This window comes from Sebastes umbrosus, chromosome 1, assembly GCF_015220745.1.
Source record: "Sebastes umbrosus isolate fSebUmb1 chromosome 1, fSebUmb1.pri, whole genome shotgun sequence".
In the NCBI taxonomy this organism is placed as follows: domain Eukaryota; kingdom Metazoa; phylum Chordata; class Actinopteri; order Perciformes; family Sebastidae; genus Sebastes; species Sebastes umbrosus.
The window spans coordinates 28,131,034-28,148,410 of record NC_051269.1 but is presented as its reverse complement, the minus strand read 5'-3'; the positions used below and the strand labels follow the sequence as shown (position 1 = coordinate 28,148,410).

The window sequence follows — 17,377 nt, the reverse complement described above, 5'->3', positions numbered from 1 at the left end:
TATAGTATAGTGTGTCATAAAAACTCTAAGCATGTCAAAATATTTTCATAAAAGTCATAGTATAGTATGTTATAAAAAAGTCATAATATAGTGTCTCATAAAAAAGAATGTCAAAAAAGTCTTAAGAAACTCATAGTATAGTATGTCGAAAAAAGTGATAAAAAAAGTCATACTATACTATACATACTATGTATGTCGAAAAATGTCATAGTATAGTATGTTGTAAAATGTCAGAGTAAAAGTGATAAAAAGTCACAGTATTTTATGGCAAAAAAAGTGATCAAAAAGTCATAGTATACAGTAGTATGTCGAAAAAACTGATAAAAAAGTAAACTATACTATACTACTATAGTATGTTGAAAAAATGTCATAGTACATTATTGTCCCAAAAAGTGATCAAAAAGTCATAGTATAGTATGTCGAAAAAAGTGATGAAAAAAAGTCATAGTATGGTACTGTATGTCATAAAAATTTCCCAAAAAGGCATAGTATTGCCACAAAATTAAAGTCAAATGTCATAGTATGCAATAAAAGTCATAGTATAGTATGTCATTTTTGGGGAATTATGCCAATTCCCCCACATATGCAAGTAAGCATCCGGCAGTTTCCAAATGCTGGGGACCCATACTGTACATTTCTAACATAAAAAACAACTTTTTTAGGCTCACAATAGGGCTCTATCAGCCTGCAAATAGACTTTTTTTTTTTATATAGTAATTAATATTTTCCTGATATGACATTTATTTTGCTGATAACGATAAGGTTATATTTTACAGAGATTATACGGATATTAATAGTTTTCTAAGATAATGTTTTGTAATGTATCTATAACCTATAAAGAAATATTCGATCCAAGCAGAACACTCAGAGGCACTTTGGAAACCAGGGGTTTTATTCAATACTGTTAAATGTCACATGTCACATTATCATATCCATCCAAATAAAAACAAAAAAAAAATCTGTTTACAACAAGACTGACAGGATGATTAACAAAGATGGAACAGGTGAAATCATCGAGGGAACCTTACTGCCCATTGTACCTGCGAGGCTGAAGAATGTTTGGAAAATGAGATGAAAAGGGTTTCTTCACATTAGACAGAAAAGGCACTTTTCAAAATAAAATAAAGATGTCCAAAAAAGAAAAGAAAAGAAAAGACAAGCTTGTTGGAGGTAGGATGACACGGATGGATGGAAGAGCAAGACAAGACAAACAATACAAAAATATTCAGGAATAAAATTAAAGCTGGAAGTGTGTTTCTGAAATCTTCAACCGCTCATCACCATCCGGACGAGTTCTGTCACAAGAGCAAAAGAAGAAACTTCAATCAGCTTCAAATCTGAAGAAGGTCCAATAAAAGCAGGAACAAACTTCACATACAACATCTGTCAGAAGGGATACAGGCTCTCCTCGCCAGCAAAGACGACCAAAAACATGGAACAGGTTCGAATATCAGATCTGATCAACATTTGGCCTTATGCACAATAATAAAACATGAAACGCAACTTGGGAAAAAAAGAGGGGAAGAACAGGAGGTGAGACATCTGGAAAGATAAATACATTCAGACATAAATATTAACGAGTAGCACGGCCACAGAGCGGGCAGCAGCAACTGAAGGAGAACACTTTACCTATTAAGATTTTTTAATGTATACTGTATTTGTTTGCATCATTTGAGTTTATTGTATTTTCACTGTTTCACTTTTTGTACCCGGTGTCTGTATGGTAGGGCTGCACAATTAATCGAATATTAATCGCGATCACGATTTTGGCTTCCCACATTTATATGAACACGATCGACTGCGATATTTACGTTTAAAATGCGTGTTCTGCTCATAGGAAACTCTGCTGCATATCAAATCAAGCACTTCCAACATCTTCCTTTTCGACATCGAGCAACCCTAATTTGTACAATAGCAGGAATGTAGCACAGCATGAAAGTGAAAGCAGTGCTCTGTTTATTTTAATGTGAAAGTGCAATCAAAATATGTTGTTGCTAAAAATCAGTGAATAATCGTGATAAATAAACATGATCTTAACATTGATCAAAATAATCGTGATTAATACAAGGCTTTTATTCTGAAATATGTGCAGGACAGTGTTGTAGAACATGCAGTGACTTGTACAGCTCCGGTATTGTGGATTATTACTATTATTTACAAATTACCACACGTTTCTAAACCTTTTTCTGTCTAAAATAAATATAAATTACATTTATAATGAAATGAAATGGCCATTATGAAAGGCAAACTCTATGTAGAAAGAAAGGGCTGGCAGCAGCGGCAGAAACGCAGCTGGTGTGAACAACCGATGCCTGAGTCACGCAGTAGTTCAGCAAGGCAGCCGTCAGGCGCTGCTCATACGGGCGATGTGTCCAGACCATAAGAAAGGTACTTTAACCGCTATGCTGCACTCCCACTGCATGTTACGACATGTACACACTTCTTCACTCACTATCTAGATGAGAGTGAGGCCCCTGTGCAGTGGTGGGCTGTTTCTCCGTCTGACTCAGGAGATGAGCAGTGAGGAGGGCTTTCAGGGGTTTGCTCATACCCTCAGGGCTCAGCTGGACATGATGTGGCGGACAAAGGCTGTGAGGCGGGAACGCCGAGTCAGTGAGCACGTGACACAAAGACACAATGACCCTCGTTGTTTTGTACGTCCACAACAGAAGTGTCGCATATTTTCATGAGGCACATTGCACAGCGTAAGACTTTGTATAAAGTGAGTGCATCTTTCCATAAACTGTGCAGTTGTACCTTCATAGTTAATGCAGCCATTGGCATCTTCATGTCCAGCTAAAAGAGTCTCCACCTCCTCCTCTGTCATTTTTTCACCTGGAACAAACAAAGAAGAATTTCTATGCATTTTAAGACACAGTAAAGAAAAGAAAGACCGACAGAAAAGGCAGCATGCTTGTTTACATTGTTCTTGGCTGAGATAATAGCCTGAAGGGATTTTACTTTGCATGACAAGAAGACATACACAAGTCAGCTCAGCTAGATAAAAATGAATGACAAGTGTTTGTGTTTTGGAGGTTTTATTGACTTGCCTAATGTTGTGAGAACATGACGCAGCTCTGCTCCCATCACGGTACCGTTTCCCTCCTTGTCAAAGACACGCAGACCCTCTACGATATCCTCAAAGGAGCCCTGGTCCTTGTTCTTAGCAATGGCCTGAAGCATGGGCAGGAACTGTTCAAAATCCAACATCTTGTAGTTCATATCTGCAGGTCAATCAATAACAAATGTTTTTTTTATTTTAAAACACCTCCAGAACCGTTATGAAATGGGGCAGATTTGTATGGATGTCAGTAAGCTTGCATGAGATTTATAGAGCCTCTCTTTTTTCCCAGCATAGGCAAAAAATGGCAGTACAAATGCAGTTTTCACAATATCAAAGCTTTAGGCTAAATGCTCATTTATTAAAGGTGCTAAATGTGATGTTCAAAGCATTAAAGCATAAAACAACTATTTGCTATGTAAAGATATAGAGGAGTAATGTCTGAGAGAGCAGGGAATGAAGTTGCTCTCCCTCTGTGTGCGTCGTAATACGAGCTTCCCCTCGCCTTGCTGACATTGCTGGACCAGCCATGCGTGCTTTTAGTGCATGTCTGTGCATGTGAGCGTGCCCCACTGGCTCACCGTATGACTCCAGGCCGTGAGCCGTGAGTCATACGGTGATTACAGCTGGTAACGCCGTCCCGACTGACGGCGTTGTCGCAGAAGCATAGCACCCACCCTATGGTTCCCCCCCTGGTTAATACTGTTATCTCTGTCAGCACGTTCGCCGTAGTTTGCAGTGTTAGCGCTGTTATCGCCGTTAATGATGTGCATCACATTGTGGTTTACACAAATCCTTATATTCTCATTGATTTGAAATATAGAAATAGCACCACTTTTGCACATTGCGCACACCTTCATACATACAAACTACTGTCAACATTAGATCCACATCCCAGAGGACCTTACGGAGTTCATTAACGTGAGGAGTGAACTTGCAAGGCTTTCATAGGTCATCAATACTAAAAGTAGAGTTGTTCCTGCATCATGGCCACTTGCAACTACTGTTTTAGAGCAGCGAAGAAGACCTGTTCAGTATATAAGGCTTCCATTTCGAGGGGTGGCAGTACTCTTGTAGTGTGTGTGTGAATATTGCACCCTGCAGGACAAATTAGCACACAGGCTGTCAACTGAGAATACAGAATCATTTATTCCTAGCTTCACTTATTTATGTTTTTTGTAACTGACAAACTAAACGATAAAAGAAAGTTCTATTGCATTCATTCTCTGTATGTATTTGTACATGTTTTACAAAGGGTTCAACCTGAGCCAGGCCATACAACAAAGATAGTTATCATATCGCACCCATACATGGTCAGTAGTAAACAGCTGTTAAATAACAATAACTTTTTTTATCACGCAAGTTCGCAAGTATCGGGAAGGAAAAAATGGTATCGTAAAATCTAAAGAAAAAAACTAAAAGAAATGCGCTGTCCTGTATGCTCATGTCTGGGGTTGTAATGAGGGGTTAGAATGGTACACTCAACTGAACTGTTAGCCAAGGCAACGATAATGTAGGTTAATTGGTCTATTTTAGTTGTGGATGTTGAATCAGATGCTTGCCTTCTAACTTGGGGTTTCCCAGGACCTTGAGCACCTCAGCATTGACAGGGTTCTGTCCAAGGGCCCGCATAACGTCACCGCACTGGCTGAAGGTTATCTTCCCCTCACCCGTCCGGTCAAACAAAAGGAAGGCCTCCTTGAACTCTAATATGGAGACAGAGAGGACAGAGAGGTAGAAGTGAGATTCAGTTGTACAGTACATTAACAAACATTATTCAGACATTCAGACAGCTGATACCACTGCACAAGTTGTTTTGACAGTAGACATATGCAACTAAGTCTCCGCATTTTCGCAGTTGCGTGGCAGGAGGGATTCCTGACACTACTGCGTAGGTAGGTAGGTAGGTAGGTAGGTATCTATCTATCCATCTATCAGCTGAAACTGTTGCGACAATAACGCATTATCGCAAAGTTCTGGAAACATGAACGTGATAAAAACATGAACACAGTCGGGATTCAAAGTACTGCTGCCTATCAATGATGCATTCACCTCATAAATAATGAAATAAAACAACTCATCTCTAATTGATAGGACATTAGCAGCTTTAATAGTAGGTATCCAGTTCACTTAATACATCCATGGCTCACATAAATACGGGCGGCCATCAGATTTAAAGACCTCAACCACATTGTTGAAATCATCTAAATCTCAGCCATGACATTAAAAATCTTTTAATCTTTTAGATAACACTAAGCTACACTTTCTGTACTCGAACACAACAAACTGTGTCCGGCTGACACTCGCATTTCCACCATGGATGTATTCCTCTATTCCACCGTTTTCTTCCAGCGACACGTCACCTCGTCAGATTTCAGAACGAGACTTCTCCTTGAGCGAGACTCTGTCCATAATGTCAGACACTCATAATAACAATCAGAGCCTCTCAGGGCAAAAACAAGCACTTTTAGTGGACGTAAATGACGGTGCCAGATTGCCCCAATAGGATTACATAGAGTGCTGTAGTCCCGACCCTTCCGGTGGACCCAATGGAACCTTATTTCGGAATAAATACGAACAGTCCCAACACCTCTAAGTAACTGGTGTCCTGCATCAATGTGTACTATCTGTTCAAACAAACTGTTTTAGTGAGGGCCACAAGACTAGTTAGTGACATCTGCCACGCCTTTAAGCACACCAGAGCAGTGAGGGCTGGGCCAACACCCTGATCCCAGCCCCAGCATGCAAAAACAAACATGCTTTTACTTTTTTGCAGGTTAGTAGAGCATTCTGTGGCACTCGTAATGAATTCAGATAGCATTTGTCAGGTGTTAAGTCATGACAAGTATTTAACACACAAACGTTGAACCTCACAGTTAGAAAATGTTTAGTTTATTAGCTGTATATCCTCAGTCTGTCAAAGTTACCTGAAGGGGTCCTGAGGTTTGCAGAGACAACAGTCGAGCTACAGGGTCAGAGTGACAAAGTCATAAAGCTATTTCATATATTACCACGATGTTTATATAACCTTAACCCAGGGGTCTGCAACCTGCGGCCCCGGAGCCACATGTGGCTTTTCAGCTCCTCTCCAGTGGCTCCCTGTGGAGTTTTAAAAATGGAAATGAATAACTGTTTTTTGTTTAAATTTTCATTTTTATTTATCAGTGTTGTAGGTCTATGGTACGACGGAGTATTAGGGCCACATTGAGGAAAAAAATTTAAATCTGAGATTTCGAGAATAAAGTCATAATATTATGAGAAAAAAAGTCATAGGTTTACGAGAAAAAAAGGCGCAATATTACGTATTTAAGTCAGAAGTTTAAGAGAAAAAAGTCGTAGTATTATGAGAATAAAGTCATAATATTATAAAGTAGTAATTTTACGTGTTATTTTCTTTTTTTTCTTGTAAATGTATGACTTTATTCTCGTAATATTACGACTTTTTTTCTCGTAAAGTTACGACTTTATTCTCGTAATATTACAAATTTTTTTCTCGTAAAGTTACGACTTTCTTCTCGTAATATTACGACTTTTTTCTCGTAAAGTTATGACTTAATTCTTGTAATATTAAGACTTTTTTCTCGTAAAGTTATGACTTTATTCTCGTAATATTAAGACTTTTTTCTCGTAAAGTTATGACTTTATTCTCGTAATATTAAGACTTTTTTCTCGTAATATTATGACTTTATTCTCGTTACATTACGACTTTTTTTCTCGTAAAGTTATGGCTTTCTTCTCGTAACATTCCGTCTTTTTTCTTGTAGAGTTATGACTTTATTCTCGTAATATTACTACGTTTTTTCTCGTAAAGTTATGACTTTCGTCTCGTAACATTACGACTTTTTCCCCGTAATATTATGACTTCATTCTGTAAATCTCAGATGTTTTTTCCCTCAATGTAGCCCTAATACTCCGTAGTACATTTGCACTTGGGCCCTCACTGCATTAGACTTATATACTATATACTTAGACTATAAACTGTTACCTTCATCACAATGATCAAATGTTTTGCAGCTGACAGATTTTTTTTCCATTTATTTATTTTTGCCTAAAATGTGTGTTTTGATAGTAAAGGTTGCTGACCCCTGCTTTAACCCATCATTAAGAAGAGAGAGAGAAATCCCCTATGTTAATCAGATGTTAACTCACCCATGATCTGGTCCTCTGTGAAGTCAGACTGGTGGAAGCAGGGTTACAGGGGGAATAACATAATAAACAGGTGTTAGTGTGATGTTATGCTTCAAGTTAATCCTGCATTAACGCTGAGGCACAGTGAAGATAAAGGATTGTGGCTAAAGGCTTAAAGCTAGACTGAGTGCAGCAGGCCAGCAGAGAGATGCGCAGCTAGCTCAACGTTACCTGGGTTACATGTTTCTCTCAATCACTGAATGAAGAACAACGTGTTCGTCATTTATTACACATCTATTAAAAGCAGCTACTTGTATAGATTCATCTGGAGCAGTATCGGTACTCACCATGTCGGTGTGTTAGTGTTTGTTGGAGGACAGACGGGCGAGGGTCTGTATCTCCTCTGAGCTGATGATGAGCAGGACAGCAGCAGCTACACCGGCTAGCAGTGCATCACTGATGACGTCACAGCAGCTTATCTAGCAGCAGCCAATCGCAGGCCTCTATTTCACAGTTGCATTTACTCCCATTTCTTTTGCAGGCGTGCAGCTACAACACTGCCACACCCCCTCTGTACATCCTCCTGAGACCCAGCCCATTGACATGTGTCCTCTGTAGTGGACATTTTGTCCACATGCATATCCTTTTACTCTTTTGACTTACTCTATCAACCCCTGGTGTATTGTAAAGAGGATATCATGGGCTTTCCAGTGATATGGCATTTTTTAATCAAATTGAATGTATTATTGGTTTAATATCACTCTATCGACATAATCTGTTCATTTTTTTATGTCTTTCAAAAAGCCTAAATTGTAAGATTTTCTTTTAACCCTAAATAGGAAGGAAATTACACAAAAAAAGTAATTGGAAGACTCCTTTTTTACTCGGTTCCCAGGAGGTTATACTGATTATTAAATACTAGGTAATCATATAAATAGTACTAATCAAAAAAGCTTCTACATAACTGATAACTGTATTCTGTAAAGAATAATGCAAATTTGTGGATATTTGATTTTGGGTATAAGAATAATGTATGCATGGTCGGATGCTGTGTATTGTATATATGTATATATACATTTCAGATTTCGCAATCGTGGCGGCGTCACAAACTTTCTCATAATAACATAATATTGATTCATATTTGATCAGCGCTGACTAGTTTGACCATTTGATCAGAGTTCACGAGTGATTGACAGCCGGCTCTCATAGACGGCAGCTGGACAGCAGACCTCAGATCAGCTCTGACTGCTTGTTTTCCTCCAGTCTGTGAAATCTTGCAGATGCCGTTAGGAGCACCGGAGGACACCGGAGGAAAGAGAGGCGCATGATTTTTTTCAGGTTACCTGTTTCATGTACTACTGTCACGATATAGCGACCGTTTTATAAAAATAACTTTTTTTAATCATATTTGCTCCAATCTCGCCTACTTCAGCTATAATGCGTTATCGCGTTAACTTTGACAGCCCTAATATATTCACCGGTCAGCCATAACATTAGGACAGAGTGGGCACCCTGACCGGTCTGCGGCTACGCAGCCCCATACGCAACAAACTGCGATCCACTTTGTGTTCTGACACCTTTCTATCGGAACCAGCATTAACTTTTTCAGCAATTTGAGCTACAGTAGCTCTTCTATTGGATCGGACAACAGGGGCCAGGCTTCGCTGGATGAGCAAGATTGTTGGTAATTTTAAACATTAGGCAGGAGTTTGCAAGGAAGACAAAATTATCAACGGTCAAAAGGTTGTACTTTGCAGTTATAGGACAGTGATGATAGTTTTTTTTGTCTCATCACCACCTTTCACTCAAGAGGCAACAGCACTGATTTCATGCACTTCTGCAGTCATTTGACACAACACCCTTTCAAAACCCTAAAAATACAAGGAGTTTAAGCCGGTAATGTGTCCCAATGTGTGTATCCACCTTGTTCTCATAATTAGGACAGACGTTTTTGACATTTTCTAGTGGGAAGATTCATGGCTATGTTTAGTTCAAAACAACTTTTTCCCTTGAAATATGCACAATTTCTTGGGAGAATGCACAACAGGTTGGAAAGTCCCATCTAGACATGGCCATTTTCATGCAAGGATGAAAGGAACTAAGAAAACATGAAGAGAAGATGTAAATTATGACGGTAGGTTGATGCATGTCAGTGGGTTACCTGATTAAGATGATGTTCATGTGGATCTTATAATTCAAAATACTGAGTAGCATATTCAAATGAATATGGACTAAGATTTCCAGGGAAAAAAAATAATTTTATTGTTGGATTGGTAATTTCATCAGGCACCAACGCTGGTAGACATATTCTGCTTTCAAATTTACAGAGACACTGTGTGACTGTCTGAATGTTCAAGAATAAATGGGTAGTTGCATTTAATCTTCATATTAAATAAAGACACATGACGAATCCTTTTGGATGAATGATTTCCCTCCCTTCATTTAGCTTCTTCTGCCTCGCCACACTGAAATCGGACAAAGTCCAGCACACGAGCCTGTTGACCCCTGAGGAACTGTGCCACAGTCCTGCTGGGGTCTCCCAAGAAGGTCTGAGGCAGCAGGCGAGTCTCACTTTCACCGCAAGGCAGGTCATCCATGTTGCCCAGGGACACAGGGGCCTCTCCCACTACGTGCTGTCCCAGCTTACGTCCTAGAACTTCCCGTTCTCCCTCCTTTCCACCATGAAACACGACCAGGGAGCCGTATCGACCCATGGCCACTTCAGTCTGGCCGCTCACGCCACCGTGTACATACGAGCCGATGTGCCACTCAGCAGGGACACCCACCGTCACCGCCCGCCTCACTGACATATTCTCACCGAGGCGACCTGAGAGGAAAGAGGGAAACATGTTTTATCAGTGAATGGTGCAATAAACTGATGTCAGCAAAACTACTTCATTTCCTAGATGGTAAAGAATTCATTTTGAGGTCTGAATGGTTTCTCGAGTATAAAGTATTTTCAGTTCTTCTAGGCCCAAATATTTTGTGTCTGTTCTTCTTTCTTTCTTTGCTGTTAAGAAACTACAATGTGTACATTTTGCCATTTAATGACATCATGATTGATTTACTTTTAATGTTAGAATATCAGTATAAAGCGCAGCAGGAATGAGTCCTAAACCCCCGGAAATTAGTTAGTAGTTTAGCACTTCGTGCTCCCTTGTCTGGAAGTCAGTGTTTTTTTTTTTTAATTGTTTTTTACTTAGATGCCTAAAATAAGGTCTGTGGTTAACACAAGCTTTAGAGATTTTAACATTTTGTTCTACGACATAAAATACATCAGTAAATATCCCACGTGTTTTTAAAATAATAAAGGCGGTTGCTAACAAGTGGCTAAATGAGACTACTAAACGTCATCACGCAGAACCCTAGTCCGCCTTTAGCTTCGTGGTGGCGACGTGAAGTCATGCGCCCGTGTTGTAGTTTGTTTATAGCCAAATGTTAGCTTTTTACTTCTGGCGATTACATTCACACTTCAAATCAAATCATAGAAGTGGTGTTCATTTGTGAAGATTATCTTGCTGAAGAAAACCTGTAATTTTCATAAATGTTTATTTGGCACAGGGTTTATTTTCTGTAATAATATAAAATCAAATGGCTGGCCAATTGGCTTTTTGTCGAGGGAACCAGTGCGATGCCAACTTCCTAGTTGGCCTACAAAATAACGTCACTCTATAGTGCCGCAGGGATGACGTATTTTTGTAGGCCTATTTTTTTTTTTTTTTTTTTTTAAAGTTATTTTTTTGGGGGCATTTTCCATTTTTATTGACAGGACAGTGGATAGAGTCTTGGAAAGGGGGGAGAGAGAGAGAGAGTGGATGCGGAAAGGGCCACAGGCCGTATTCGAACCCGGGCCGCCGCGGTCAGGACTGAGCCTTGTTACATGGGCGCCCGCTCTACCAACTGAGCTAGCCAGGCACTGTAGGCCTATTTTTAAACCTGCAATAAGTGGAAACAAGTTGTGGAAAAAAATGACATATTACCTTTTAAGTTGATATTTGCAAACAGTTGCTTATTTAAATATCCAGCACATACGGAGCGCCGGTAGCATTCATTCGTATTTGTGTCCACCTGACGAACGTAAATCCAATATTCACCCTCATTTAGCTCTGATTTTGGTCTCTACCAGCTCCTGAGGGAAATATCTGGCTCTTTAGCTTCCAAAAGCTCCACTATGCTAACCAGCTTAATGTGTCTGTTTGCATATATAAGCACTTTGGTCAACTTACAGTAGATAAACATTATGTGGATTTACCAGTTTTCCCTTTTGTTTGAAACCAAAACAATGAATTGAAAAGTGTCACTTTAGGAACAAAACAACGTTTTCTTACTGACCTATTGTGAGAGCGACCCGATCAGAAAGTGAAGCTCCATCATCCAAACTGAGTTTGTTTAACTCATCACCTGCCAGGACACTCTGAAAACATGAGTGAGCAGAATCAGAGCAGAGCAAAGGAAACAGGGCTGGTGCGTTCTGACACCCTCAGTTAACAGTGTTGCCTTCAGTTGCACGCAGTCATACAGTATATTCCGTCCTATCAGCATCGACCTCCAGAAGTCTTTTATACAGTAACACTAAAACCTGTAAAAACCAGCATAGATCATTATTCCCACACAACCTGATGGATGTTTCACGGAGGAGAGATAAGCCAGAAAATTACAGTTGCAGTTCAGTTTATACCAGTTTCATTAAATTAAGTTCCAATTCTGATTAATAATGTCAAGTTTGTGTGTGCACATTTAAAAGCAAGTTGAATAGTAAGATGCAAATCACTGATGACAGAAGCAAGATAAGTTCTATCATGCATATGATAAAAATAATGAATGTTGCTGCTTAAAAGATTGGCAGTTAAGTCTGCAATTGTATACTTGATCAATAGGTCTTTTTCACAGCACATATTTTGACTCGTCACAGTAGGAAAAGCAAACTAACTACATTAACAATGGCTCCCTTAAGCCCTGACAGTGTGAGCCAGCAGGCATAATACCAGGACCCTGAACTGAAGCAGCCATCATCAATTTTATTATTTATACCTGAGCTTTTCCTACTGCGTCTTTTGTTAAAAATGCCTATTGTATAATAATAATAATAATAATAATAATAATAATAATAATAATAATAATAATCATGATAAATCAATATGAAGCCACATCAGTATAGCCGGCCTCTTTTTGTGTGTATTTATATATTTAAAGACCTGAAATCACATTATGGGAGTTTCCAGCCTCCAGCTCTACAGTGAACAGAGAAGTTTCCCTCAGTTGCACCTCCTGCAGTCAGTATGTGGTTTTACCTTCACATATCCTGCATGGCTTTGGGTTTTATTCCGGTGGTGAGCCAAGGTGGCAAATGCCGCATCCTTAACCAGCTGCTGGAACTTCTCATTACGGGCAACAAAGTCTGTCTCACAGTTAACCTGCATCAAGCAGACAAGAAGAAAGACAACAGATATTGCTGAATGGTAAATATCCTTGAAATGTCTCAGACAGTACTGATCTCAACTAAACAGACAAATACTACTAAACATCTTTAATAGAACCTTTTACTGTAAGCTCCACATAGACTGCACAAAATACGGACGCAACTAAGGACTTAATGTGAAATATAATACAAAATACTTCATATTACTCACGAGCACAGCTGGGAAAAAGTGTATTCTACAAAAATGGAAATCTGAACATCCTCCTTCACAGAGGCAATGATTAAATGAATTAAAATCCTACAGTACACCTGAAAAGATCCTGTATAGTGTGAGGAGGAAACCAGCAATGTATGAAAAAAGATGGGTCTCTTTTCTGGCCATACTACCATCATTACATCCTCATTGATAGTGAAGTAGTATGGAAATGTGTCCTACTGTGCTCTTATTATGTACTTAATGTTGTATTACTTTACTAACATACATTAGAACCTCACACCTTACTTAATTCCATGTTTATTTTATTCCATTTTTTAATTGTGAACTAGGGAGAAATTTCTACCATTCCAGGGCTGTGTGTGGGGGGGGGAGTACTTTGTTTGTTTCCATGGTTGTCTGTTTTTGTATTTGTTCTGTGTATTTGCTGAATGTCATCACGTCAAACAAACTGGAAAGTGATCAACTTAAGTAATGGCGCTGGCCTTACCTCCACCATAACTGCAGCTTTATCTCCTATAAACAGACCAATCAGACCCTCTTTGGCTTTGCGACCCTCCAGCTTGTTTGCTTTGCTCCAGCCCTCCTTCTGGGCCTGCTCATGTAGCCAGGTCTCTGCCTGAAGGATTAATCAATAACACAGTCACAATAACACAGTCGTTTCAGTAGTCAGTCACCATGTAAATATGTTGTTGTTGTACCACACCTGTATTGTGAGTGCAGATAGAGATTGAGAGTAGGGTGACCAGGTGTCCAACTTTATGAGGGACTGCACAGCATTTCTATCCCTTGTGCCACATATTGAGACGATGTCCCACATTTTCATTGGCTCTAGTTTTCAAAAGTCAACCCACTGCAGGACAGACGCTTTTTTAAAAATCTGGCTTCTATCCAATGACTGAAGAAATCAGGGAAGGCTGTCATCACGGCGCTGTGTTTGCTGTCAAACTGCGGACACGTGGGTCAAGTGCAGGTTGACCTTTCACCGCTATGCCCAACGCAGAAAATCGCGAGTAACCGTAAAGTCACTATGCAGATTTAGGCAGAATATGATGGAAACTACCACAAAGAAAAGGAAGAGCAGCTACGACAAAGACTGTGAAAGTACTTATAAGTATTTATAAGCCGGTGGAAGGCGATGCTCAGAGTCTTTTATGAAATTTGCCAGTTATTTTTCAATTTCACACAGGGGGGGAATACGACATGAAGCGACACAGTTCATGTGAGTCTCACAAGAAACATGCGGCTCAAAGAGAGATGTGCCAATCTATGGATGCATTCGGGCAAAGCATAGAGATGTTATAAGATAAGGGGCAGAATAGAAATGATTATCATATAAATTAGATAGACATTATATATAAAAATTGTAGACTACCTCTCAGCCTTGGTAACGTGTCCCACATTGTCCCACACAAACATGCTCTTTGTCCCACATTTGGCTTGTTGTGATCTGGTCACCCTAATTGAGAGAGGAGGGTTACTGTACCTGTGCCATGTCATTATCAAACTTCTCCAGGGCTTTCTTGCAGTTTATGAAGGTGTAGCCGGTGCTTTTCCGCAGTTTCATCAGGAGGGCTTTCTCAGTTGCCAGAAGCTGACAACCTGTGTGTAACGACTGGACATGATGGCAAATGCTGACCTGAGGATGACAGATGAGAGAAGGTGTAGTAGTACACATTGTATAGCACTACTTTAAAAAAGCCCAGTGACCTAGGCTTACTCCAGACAGTCCCATGCACAAATCTGTAACAACAAATGCCTTTTTTTAAGAAAAATATTCTACAGAGATATCCACCCATAATGATATCTAACCAAACATGAAATAATATTTTTTTTTAATATATATTTTATTTATTTGCACATATATAAAACTGCACAAAATCCAGTTAATGAAAAAAAAAACTAGAAATGTGTCAGGAGAGGTCAAGAAGCCACAGGCCTCCCCCAACCCCAGGAGAAATAAATAACAATAACAAAAAAGGAAGAAAGATCTAAACAACGTAATTATTCATTATTATTTTATAATAACAAGAAGCACACAAAATGTGCAGAAAAACCTAACCAAAAAGTGGAAAACAATCCAATAAAAACAATGAAATACATACAAAAAAACAGTACAGAAAAAAAATATATATATATCTAAACATATCAGAAATATTGAATTAAATATGAATTAAATGTGATGATAATTTCCTTTTAAAATGTTCTAAGGATAACGAGCTCTTGATAACATGTATTATATTTTGGTGTTCCATATTTGTACACCAGATATCTGAGGGAGTACTGGCCATGTTGTGTTTTATAAAAAGGCAATATAATAAAATCAGGATGAATTAACAACACAGAGGTAGCTCAGTGAAACTGGCCCAGTGACAGTGAGGAAGTAAAGAAGATAAGATAACAAAGACAGCTCCAGCTGCAGGTAACATGATATATAAAGTATAAAAGCTCACCTTTGTAACGCCTCTTGTAATTGTTCTGAATAAAAAGGTTAAAGACATCTTTACACCCTGATGAAGTGAGCTGACTTATGAAAGCTCAGTGTCATTGAAATACACGCTGTGTACGGAGGCCGCGCAGGGACAAAAACACTACAGTCGCTTATTACCCCGCAGCGCCCCCTGCAGGGCGGGAGGACAGCTGCAGCCACACTACACTTTACATTACCACATTTACTCAAGTACCCTACTTCAGTACAATTTTGAGGTACTTAAGTATTTCCAGTATGTGCTACTTTATACTTGATTAAGTGCATTGTCAGGAGCTTGTTTGGTCTGTGTGTGTTATTATGGAAGTTTTTATTGGACTTTATTAGTTGTAATCCACAGAAGACATTCCACAAATGTGTACCATGATTTCCAAATATTTCAGTATCCACAAACATGTATTTTTGTATTTGAGTTGTGTTAAGTCACATCCACAAAAATAAAGGGCGATTTGCAAATACGCATAACTTACTCTGTAAATACGTATTTTAAGGTTTACATGTAAAGTGATATATACGCATTTGTGCATCTATTTCCAATAAAAAACTTCCATACATTATCACTATAAGACTGTTTTGTGGACCCCAGAAAAAATAGCTGTTGTAATGCTGTAACTAAAGAGGATCTTAATAAACTAAACTAAACTTCTACTTCACTACATTTTGAATTATCAATATTGTACTTTTCACTCAGGCTGTTCTCATACACTGTTTGTGTATAAAAAAAAAGAATGCTATTTATTTATTATTTATTTTCAATATGGATTATTAACTTTTTTTTAAGATGAGTGTGCTTGTAGTATTTTTATTATTTTATTTGTGGGTGTAATTAGCTTATTTTAATTGAATTGAAAGCCTGGACAGGTGAAGTCAATGTTAGCACTCCACTACCTTTAATTGGCAACATTAGTTACTAGTTAGGTGGTAGATTCATATATATATAAATATATATAAACTAATATATTACTAATATAACTAATATATTATATTATGATATAATATTATGGATTAAGCTAAATTGGCAGTATATAAAGTAATTAAAAATAGCTCCGCTTTTACCAGCTGCAACATGATTGATGCTTACACATTCATGCATCACTAATTATTATAATATTATAAATAAGTATATTTAGATGCTAATACTTTTATTTAAATAATATTATGAATTCATGACTTTTACTTGTAACAAAGTATTTTTACATTGTGGTATTGCTACTTTTACTTCAGTAAAATATCTAAGTACTTCTTTCACCACAGGTGTCAATAGCTTGCGTGATTCTGACCTCAAAAATAGTAGCCTATATTTCTGATCATGAAAAATTATTCCAAAAGTCGAAATATAGACTTTGGACCTAGTTATCAAAATTAATCTAGTAGTTACTTGATTCCTCTTTTATACTATTAGAGCACCAACTCATTCCTGTATTTACTAATATTGTTCAAATCACAATTAATGAGATCTCGGCTTGCAATAACCTTTCTGATAGTTAGAATTTTACTGTATTATTATAGACTCTTTATCTTACAACAGTGATATCCTGAAAGAATATTCAACAATACATGGATGGTGTCCCACTTTCTCCATATTTCCTGACTCACTAGTGGAACCTAAACTGTAAACTGTTTGCGGGCTGTTATATATGTTATAATTTCATTAATGGTTATTATCAGGGACAATATAGTGATTTAAACTGCTCTGACAAAAGGCAGTTTCCAAGAGAAACTACATATGCTGAAAACAGAAAATACATTTTCAAGTACTATGACATTGTCTGTTTGAAAGCACCTGAAAGCCTCAGAATATACATATATGTTTTATTGTATACTCTATGCATAACTTAAATGACCTATATGCATCTTTGATGTCTGGTATCTGCAGTGGGAGCATGTGACCTCAACCTGACCGGGGACACTGAAGCAGGTGAGCTATTCTGAGTATTCTGAGTTTGCATAAATCCTGTGAAATACAGCATGTGGTCACTCTGGCAGGAGAAATAAGATAGGCTCCTCCTGGGTAAATGTATTTTTTAAAATAAATTTAATTTTGTATCGGACAATATAGCCTTAAAA

General features: G+C 38.3%; 2 protein-coding genes across 2 annotated transcripts; both read right to left on the bottom strand.

The window, feature by feature from the left end:
- Positions 1-874: 874 nt before the first annotated feature.
- Positions 875-7,667, bottom strand: myl6 (myosin, light chain 6, alkali, smooth muscle and non-muscle). Its single transcript, XM_037787205.1, has 6 exons — positions 7,537-7,667; positions 7,211-7,238; positions 4,624-4,767; positions 3,051-3,224; positions 2,758-2,835; positions 875-1,295 (listed from the first exon to the last, which is right to left on the bottom strand). Exons 1-6 carry the CDS (start codon positions 7,537-7,539, stop codon positions 1,267-1,269), a joined length of 456 nt encoding a protein of 151 aa, XP_037643133.1. The 5' UTR covers positions 7,540-7,667; the 3' UTR covers positions 875-1,266.
- Positions 7,668-9,426: 1,759 nt separating this feature from the next.
- On the bottom strand, positions 9,427-15,424 carry tsfm (Ts translation elongation factor, mitochondrial). The gene is made up of 6 exons (XM_037787195.1): positions 15,276-15,424; positions 14,309-14,461; positions 13,313-13,441; positions 12,481-12,603; positions 11,522-11,603; positions 9,427-10,016 (listed from the first exon to the last, which is right to left on the bottom strand). The coding sequence occupies exons 1-6, from the start codon at positions 15,321-15,323 to the stop codon at positions 9,628-9,630; spliced, it is 924 nt and encodes a 307-aa protein (XP_037643123.1). The 5' UTR covers positions 15,324-15,424; the 3' UTR covers positions 9,427-9,627.
- Positions 15,425-17,377: the final 1,953 nt, after the last annotated feature.

Coding starts and splice junctions, on each gene's coding strand:
- myl6 (XM_037787205.1), bottom strand. Junction 2,836..3,050: donor TCATGTTCTCACAACATTAG/GCAAGTCAATAA, acceptor TGTTTGTTCCAG/GTGAAAAAATGACAGAGGAG. Junction 1,296..2,757: donor TGGCTGCATTAACTATGAAG/GTACAACTGCAC, acceptor CTCTTGTGACAG/AACTCGTCCGGATGGTGATG.
- tsfm (XM_037787195.1), bottom strand. CDS start 15,323: ATGTCTTTAACCTTTTTATTCAGAACAATTACAAGAGGCGTTACAAAG. Junction 11,604..12,480: donor GCCATGCAGGATATGTGAAG/GTAAAACCACAT, acceptor TCATGTTTTCAG/AGTGTCCTGGCAGGTGATGA. Junction 10,017..11,521: donor TCGGGTCGCTCTCACAATAG/GTCAGTAAGAAA, acceptor CTTTCCTCTCAG/GTCGCCTCGGTGAGAATATG.